The following is an 8,434-nucleotide window of genomic DNA, read 5'->3' on the forward strand; positions in this document are numbered from 1 at the left end:
GGCGGGGGGCTGCTCCCGCAGCGTCCCGGGCTGGCCCTTACCGATGCGCGGCACGTAGCGTTTTGCAGGAAGTTTCCACGCTCGCTCCCCGGTTTAATCCGTGCGGAGCGGGGCTGGAGGGGAGCGCGGCTGAACGGCGATGGAAGGGGGCGGGCGGGGAGGAGGCGGGGGCGGCGGCAGCAGCAGCGGCCGTGTTTAATTTTTTAATTAGGGCGGCTCGAGCATCTCCCGGCAGGGTGGCAGCGCCGGGCGGTGAGGGGAGCTCGGGCGAGCCGCCCCCGTTCCCGGGGCCCGGAGCCGCCGCGGCGGGCCCGGAGCCGCGCAACGCCCCGCGCTCCGCCACCATGAGCAGCGCGGCCGCGCAGGAGAAGGGTGCGTAGCGCGGCGCGGGCGGCGGGGGCGGGGGGCGGCGCTGCCCTTGCGGCACCGCCCGGCCCGGCCCGCACCTCCCTGCGGGCCAGGGGCAGCGGGGGGGGGGGGGGGGCGGCGGCCGGGGGCTGCGGAGGGTGAGGGCGCGGAGCTGCCCCGCAGGGGCCGCGGCAGGCGGAGGCGGTGCGTGCGGCCCCGCAGCAACAATTGCGCTGCAGGTGCTGCCTCTCGCAGCCCCATCCCCGGGGAAGCGGGCACCGCGCCCCGCGCTCGCAAGTTAAGGGTGATGCTAGCGAGCGGCTTGTGTTCCTGCCTCCCTATATAGATTACACAAATAACAGACCGCATATACGAATTCACAGCACGGGAGCTCTTGTCCAGTGGAGACTCCAGGCTTGTGTATTTCCTAAGAATAAAATCTCATTTCTGCAATTCATTGCTTATCTGAATTGTGGAAGTGGCACTGCCCGGCTGCTGCTGCTTTGCAGGGGAATGCCAGTTATGTCAGAAAGTGTCACCTGCACCCTGAGTTACTGCGCTGCAAAACCACTGCCTGTTGTGGTGGGCTCTGCTCCCCTGGCAGAACAGTCAGCCGTGGCTGCCTTGGCTGGGCAGCCATGCCCTGGCCTTCCTACCTTACACCTCCCTGGATGCTGGCTTAGAAACCTTGCTCTGACGGACGGTTTTCTCCCCAGCAGTTTAGAGAATACAGGCATGCAATGTGCACACCGCCGTGACAGGTTGGCTGTGTGGTCACAGAGCTGTTTCTGCAGCATTTCTGACCATGTGTTGTTAACTCACATAGCTCAGATCCTTCTGAGAATTCCAAATTCATGCTGATTTCTATTTCATTAGGTCTTCTCCATTGCTAATCCTTTCACCCTACCACCTCCTAAGCCAAATTCCTGTAATAGCATTACTGGAATACAGTTCGGTTTCCTTGAGCAGATAGTTAAGTGCAAATAAGTTGCTTCTGAAAGTCCCAGAGGATGCCTGTTTGTGTCCCTAACCACACCAACACCTTTTCAAGTCAGGTTTGCTGTCACTCAAATGCAAGCCCTGGACGGAAGCTATTTGAAGTACCTTCAGAATGACCAGATCCATGAACCAGCAGCTGGGCTGCAGACATCCAAGGGGAGAACAGATGGCAACTGATTTGGTCCATTTTGTTACGCGCTACCGTTTATGAAGTGAGTTTTCAGGCACCTGAGGCTCAATCGTGCCAGGAGGATGAATGCTCCTAGCTTGAGCAGACATTAAAGGTACTAATTTCCGGTACTGAGCCATTACAATGAATGAATAAATAAATAAATTTATAAGGAGTTCTGTGAGGGAAGGACTGAACCCCAAAATTCAAGGAAGATTATTGAGCAAGTTTTTATTTAACACTTAACTGGCTACTTTCTTCTCAGTATCTCTGAAAACATGAGGGTGAAGGCTAGGTCTCAAAAAAGTGATGCCCAAACCACTAAAGAGCTGAGAACTTCGGTCCACACCAAACACTGGCAGAGTTGGGCTGGTGATGCTGCTAGAAAAAAATTTCAACGTCTTTCTTCCAGCTGCCTCACAATACTTGGTGCCCATGGTGCTCCTCCACCCTCCATAGGTGCAGGCAGTGCCCTTAGCTCATACAGGGGTTTACATGCTAAGCCATTTTCCACATTCCTGTTTTCTCTAGGACTCTGATAGTTTCTTCTGGCCTCACAAGAGCCTCCAATGGCCTTTTATTTCACAGCAGGATGTTAAGGAGCCTTTTTTTATGCCAGTGTTTTTATATAGGCAGTGAATCAAAGGATGAGTAAAGTCCTGACCTATAAAAAAAGTCAAGATAGATCAGTCTGAGGCCAGCCCTTACAAAATGACTCTGCAGATTCTAACTGATATAATGCCTGTCACCATCATACTGCCCTAAAGGTTATCTTCAAGGATTTTTGGATCCAGGCCACGTTAGTTAGTATTCAGAGTCTTCTGACTCACAACTTGATACATACACTGCAGCAAATGAAAGGGTATCTGACTAACTGGGAGAGAACATCTAACCTGTATGCAGCACAAAAATGTGAAAACAACCAAAAGGCGCTCAAGGTCAGTCTTGGTACAACAGTTTTGGGGATACATAATTAGAGCAAAATGTTCTGTGAACTTTAAGGCTTCAATTACAATTTCTGAAATTCAGGACAAGGAAGAGAACACAAAGCTAGATATTAGAGTTTCCCAGGACCAGTTCTCACCCCAAGGAAAATGCCCACTGTTTTCTCATGCAGCTGTTTCAGCCAAACTCTTGCCATATAAGACTAAGATATCCATTTCTTACCACTCCATGTTTCAGCATCCGTCAAGCTTTGCACAGAGATCTGTCCCATAACGTCTCCCGACAAGCATATAATGTACAAATGAACCCCACTAATTCCAGCGTGTAACCTGCAAAATCAGTAAGATTGGAAGTCATATTCTTGGAACGTGACTATGGTGAAGAAATGTCACCTATGGGCTCAGCTCAAATGCAGGGTTCTCCATGGGCAGTCTTATCCCTAAGATTTCTCTCCATGTCTTTCAAGATAGCAATTGGGTTTTTTGGGTCTGGCTTTCCCAGGTAGGGTCTACATATAATTTTCCCATATAAGCGTTTCATTTGATTTTTATAACCCAGTCTCCTAGGACTTTCGGAAGGTAATTTTTTTCTTTGACTGGCTCTTGTTCAAATCAACTGATTTGTGATGTAAATTTGTGATATTGAACTTTCTGTGATTTTTTTTTTCCTACAGAAGGTCAAACAATAGAAAAATTGGAAGTATGCCCAATGAAAATCCGTACAGCAGGTGGGCTTTACCTATGATATATTTTCAGAAAATAAATACTTATTGTTGTTGACATTACTTCTAATTCCCATAGGCTATATCTGGATCTTTTCTCCAGCTTAACAGGAATTAAAACAGCATGACCCAAAGAGCAGAGTATCATTCAAAACAAAGAAGGATCTTATACACAGCTCTATAGAATAAACAGAATCTTGGTTCTTATAATCTGACAAATCTGTAAAGACTGTCATAGGAAACCATATTATTTCATACCTACTATATTGAGGGTTACTACAAAAAGAAAAAGACTTGTGCCTTGCCCTTTTAATCTTTGTTTTAAAATTTTCATTCTTTGGGATAATATTCAAAAATCCCAAAAATTCTGAAGTGAGAAAGGAGACACCAAATAAAATAAAAGTTCTGTCCATTTCTGTCTTCTGAGGAATACCAACTCTTATTTTTACTTCTGTTTTTATTAATTGTAGGCTGACTCAGAATACGGCTGCTTTCAGCCATGACTGCAGTACAGAGTAGAGGAACCGGCTCTCCCTCTACACTGGCTAGCAGCGCAGGTACCTGAAGCAGTGTAGCCATGGCAGCACGGAGCTCTGAGTGGCCTAATTACTCTGCCAAGAAATAAATGGATACTGGGAATTCCCTGGGGGGAAAGATGGTTGAATTGTTAACGAAAAGAGTTTTCCCCTGAGGCTCAGATAGTTAAATAGGTGCTAACAACAGCCAGAAACCCTCTGGCTCCAACCTTTGAATGAAAATGCCTTTGTCCTTTGGCACTTCTGATGTCCCAGTCTTTCCAATTCTCCTGCTGTCTATAGAGACAGAAGAAAAATGTGATTTCAATATCTGATGGAAAACCTAAAATAAAGCAAAACGATTCCCACCCCTAACTAAAAGCTATGCATAAGGTCTCCTTAAAAATAAAAGTCACTCCTGGCTAGAAACACACAGAGCTCTACTGGTGGCAATGGTGGGGTGGAGATGCTCAAGCATCCTGCCTCCATAGGACACACACTGGGGTCAGTTCCCTGAGCTCCACGAGGAGCATGTTCAGACCTGGTGTTTACTGTGCCTGTAAAAATGGCAGAATATCTATGTATTCAATGGGGAAGACCAAGAGAAGGCGGCAACGAGAGCAAGATTTAGGAGAAGGGAATTTACTGCTGTTATTTCTTCTCCCACCAATCTTTCCTCATAGAGAAGAGTGGATATGTAAAGAGGAAGGCGAAGGGGCAATTTTACCAATATGCTCGCTTTCTTACAAGCTCAAAATGCACACAGCGTTTTTCTGAAAATGGAGCCCAAGATTTCACTAAAATTGCACACACAGTGTTTTGTTTTACAAGTTGGATGGATTTATTTATAAGCTAAATTTCATGAGCAAAATCCACATTATTTGGCTGAAATTCCCTTCAAGGTCAATGCAAATTGAACAGGTTTAAGGACTGAGGTGTAAAGCTGTTTGGTGAGTATTGCCAAATCAGAATCTGTAGGGTTGTGCCCAGTCTGACAAAACACTCTTTGCAACAGCTACGTGCTGAAATTGCTGTGTTTTGAGGAGACAGGGAGCCAGAATATCCTGAGCTTGCTGTCTCATAACAGAGGCCATAAGTGGATGGTATATAGAGGCTAAAAGTTGTAATTTTATCACATTAATTTAAATGGGGAAAAACAACAGGACACTACTAAAATCCAAGCTGGATTTCATTTCCAAATGTTCATACGCTACAGCTCAGAGATACACATCCCATTGAGACCTAACCAAACTGATTCTACTTTTCTATGCAGGCAAAGAAGCAATAGAGGTGAAAATCCCGCAGAGTCACCAGGATGTGATGCCCAATGATGAGCAGTAATTACTGCAGCAACACTTCAGCCAGCATGAGTGTCAATGAAATGTCTGCCTTTCCTCTGACTTTAGAGCAAAAAACTGGCTTTGCTTTTGTGGGGATTTTGTGTGTTTTCTTGGGACTTCTAATTATCAGATGCTTCAAAATCTTGCTAGACCCCTACAGTAGTATGCCCTCTTCTACGTGGGAAGATGAAGTTGAGGGGTTGGATAAAGGAACATTTGAATATGCTCTTGCATGAAAACTCACAGAATATCCTGCCTTAAATTTGATGTTGATTTCATTTTGGAAACCAACTGTTGTCACATTTGTTATACATACCTGCATTTTGGAGATATGTTGGTGGCATCCATTTTGTTAAATAAATATTTGTTGCAAACTCCAAAGGCACTTCATGTTGCTTACATTTGAGGAATAGTGGAATGGTAGATAAGAAAGGGTTAATAGCAAAGAAATACTGCAATAAACAACTCACTAGAAACTTATCATTGCAAAAACATATTTTAGGAATCAGGTAGTATCTGCCTCTTTAGAGGAGGATCTCATTTCTACTGTGTCTAGTGACAGGCTGGAGAGAAAAGGCGAAGAACAAAAGACATGCTTATGAATGGTGAATGTGTAAGTGGTAACTTCCTCCCCTCCTCATCTGACACAAGTTTTTGAAGCACGGAGACTGTGCTTGTATACTGAGAATACAAAAGTGGAAAGCAACAAATGGCTGTGTCTCAGAGGAGGTGCCTCCAAGAGGTGCATGTCCATGCTGCTGTGATGAGAGGAACCAATACCAAGGAATTAACAGGAAAACTAAAGATCACATCAACTGCTAACTCACCTCTCACCTTCCAAGAAAAGCAGGTGCTATACTACTAACTGTTTATAAGGAGAGTGTACGTTGCTTCTCTTGTGTGAAACTTGATGTGGTCCTCTGCAAACAGTGCATAGCTCATATGAGAGTATTTTTTTGATAGGTCTCCCTTCTCCTCCTCTACAGCAACAGAAAGTGAAGCAGAATTAGTAGAAGGAAAACAAACATCATTAAGGAAATTTTTGATTCTACAGACATTCAGCAATACAAAATATATTACCTGGTCAGAACTCCAGTCTGAAGCACCACCACAGTCCCAGTCCACCAGTGTCTCCCATATCATGAAAAATTTTAGGTGAAAGAGAAAAAGTGAATGTTAAGTAACCAGTCTTACAGTCTAGCTGAATTGGCCAAGGCATGCCAATTTGTTACTCCAATTCATTATGGAAGATGATTCAGTTTAAATTGGAACTTAAACTGTCTGGTTAACAGCTTCCAGCAGTAACTGCACCAGCTTGGCAAGGCCAAAGCAGAGGCGGTCATGCTACATACCCATTTCTACCCTGCCCTCAAAAGGGACAGGGGTCCAGAGCCAACTGGAGATCTCTGTATTCTCCAGCCCCTTTCCGCAGCTGGCTCTTCTGTTTGTGCCCTGTGTATGATCTGGACTGTCAAACTGAAGAATTGGTCACGGGAATTCCTATCAAGGCAGAAGAACAGTGAAAGCAGACACTCAAATCTGAGTATTCAAGGTCACCCTCATATACCCAGCTGTTTAGCAAGTGTGACAGTACTTGACAGAAATTCAATTCAGTTTTTAGGAAGGTTGGCATTAGAATTTTAAGCACTGTCACTTTTGCTAAACAGCTCTGTTTGCAACAAGGAGCAAAGACAAGGAGATCAGTTACAGCAGCTGGTTTCTTTTGCATGTATTCTGAAAAATTTTGCCCTATATAATAAGCTGAGGCAGCCAGTGGAACAGCAGCCCTCAAGTGCCATTTGGAACATGAAATACTTGATTGTACAGGGGAGGACATGAATCTCCTGTCTGAAGAATATAAGAGAGGAACAGCCAACACTAATCTACGCGGGTCCATTTGAGTTATAAAACATAAACAATTTTGTGAGTGTAAGAGCTTTTACACTGCTTCAGATTCTGCATAAGAAAAAATGCCAGACCCTCAGAGATTCAGTATATTGCATTTATCCTAGTTAATTTAACCACAAAATCAAAGGTAGATATCAGTACACTGATTTGTGTCATCTGTTACTGCTGGACAGGATCATCCCCTGCAGAGACCTGACACTGCCATTCTTTTTATGTGCACCTAATCAGCACAGCTGAGCTCTGTGCTGTCAGGTTAGAGTGCTGAAGGTACTTCAGTTATCTAGGTTAAATATAGTTCCATTATCTCTAAACTACAAGCAAACACAGCAAACAAACCCAAAGAACCTTGATACTGTCTTACTACTTTTGTTCTTGACCCAATCTATTGCTGGAAGCAATTGTCAAATTCCTTTATGATTGCAAAGCTCCATCATTTCCTGCCCACCCTGCTCTGCACCCCCAAAAGACAAGGGAGTCAGCTTTCCCAGAAAGGATACACAGAATAGAATTTTTCAAAGGTTTTCCTTAAATATAGAGTAAAACTTTAAATGGGGTTAGGAGCAAATGGTTCAAAAATGACTGTTAGACAAGGGGACCCACCAATGATTGATCCCACTGAATCCACTGGAATCTTCTGCATAAAATGTGCTTAGCAGAAGCCTGCCCTCCTGTTACCTCTGTTAACCATATATGCAGAACTGAAAAATGGAGAGATCATGATCTGTGCACAGAATCAGGCATAGCTGAGAGGGAAACGGAGATAACAAAAGTATTTTCAGGCCCCCTAAGAAATTTTGCAATACCATAAACACAGTAGTTGTAACGGATAGGTACATTTGCTGGTTAATAGTTAACAAGCTAGAATGCCTCTCTAAATCACCATCTAGAAATGTTTTGAAAGAGAGGGATTGGATGGTCTATTCAGTGTATTAAGTAGGAGAAAAATCTGGCCAATAAGGCAGAGTCTGCAATGCCTCAAAGAGAGGGACACACTACATGCACAAATACAAGAAGCAACTGTCCTTCCCTAAAACCACAGAATTGAAGGTAAGTTAAATTTTCCTGAATAAGGTAAACCTGATTATTTATGCACAGTGCTAGAATACTAAACACAAAACTAATGGCAAATAGCAGCTGAGAGACGTCTGGAAATACACTGTGAAAATCAAAGTATTATTTTCAAGAACAGCAGAAAGGTAAGAGACTTTTCTTTTCCTAACAGAATAGTAATATTATGGAAAAAAAGACTGTGAAATTACAGAATCATTTTACTTGGTAGCAAAAGTCTCATTGTCATCAAAGAATCAGGATTTCATTTAGTCATGGAGATGAAACAAATCTCATCTCGCTGACCTTAATGACAAAAGATTTGGTTTTGCTCCTTCATGCTTGAAGATTAAACACTTCCTTACAACTTTAAAATGCTGAAGGAAGCACAATACTATCTATGGTCAGAAATGTGTAGTAGTAGCAATAATAATATTGACCA

The 8,434-nt window shown here is 43.8% G+C and overlaps 1 protein-coding gene across 1 annotated transcript; it reads left to right on the forward strand.

The window, feature by feature from the left end:
- Positions 1-307: 307 nt before the first annotated feature.
- CTXN2 (cortexin 2) lies at positions 308-5,363 on the forward strand. Its single transcript, XM_080394691.1, has 2 exons — positions 308-372; positions 4,971-5,363. Exon 2 carries the CDS (start codon positions 5,025-5,027, stop codon positions 5,271-5,273), a length of 249 nt encoding a protein of 82 aa, XP_080250817.1. The 5' UTR covers positions 308-372; positions 4,971-5,024; the 3' UTR covers positions 5,274-5,363.
- Positions 5,364-8,434: the final 3,071 nt, after the last annotated feature.

This window comes from Falco punctatus (genome assembly GCF_963210335.1).
Source record: "Falco punctatus genome assembly, chromosome: 7".
NCBI classification, from domain to species: Eukaryota; Metazoa; Chordata; class Aves; order Falconiformes; family Falconidae; genus Falco; species Falco punctatus.

What these genes read in the sequence shown, in the direction of transcription:
- CTXN2 (XM_080394691.1), top strand. Translation starts at nt 5,025, where the DNA reads ATGATGAGCAGTAATTACTGCAGCAACACTTCAGCCAGCATGAGTGTC.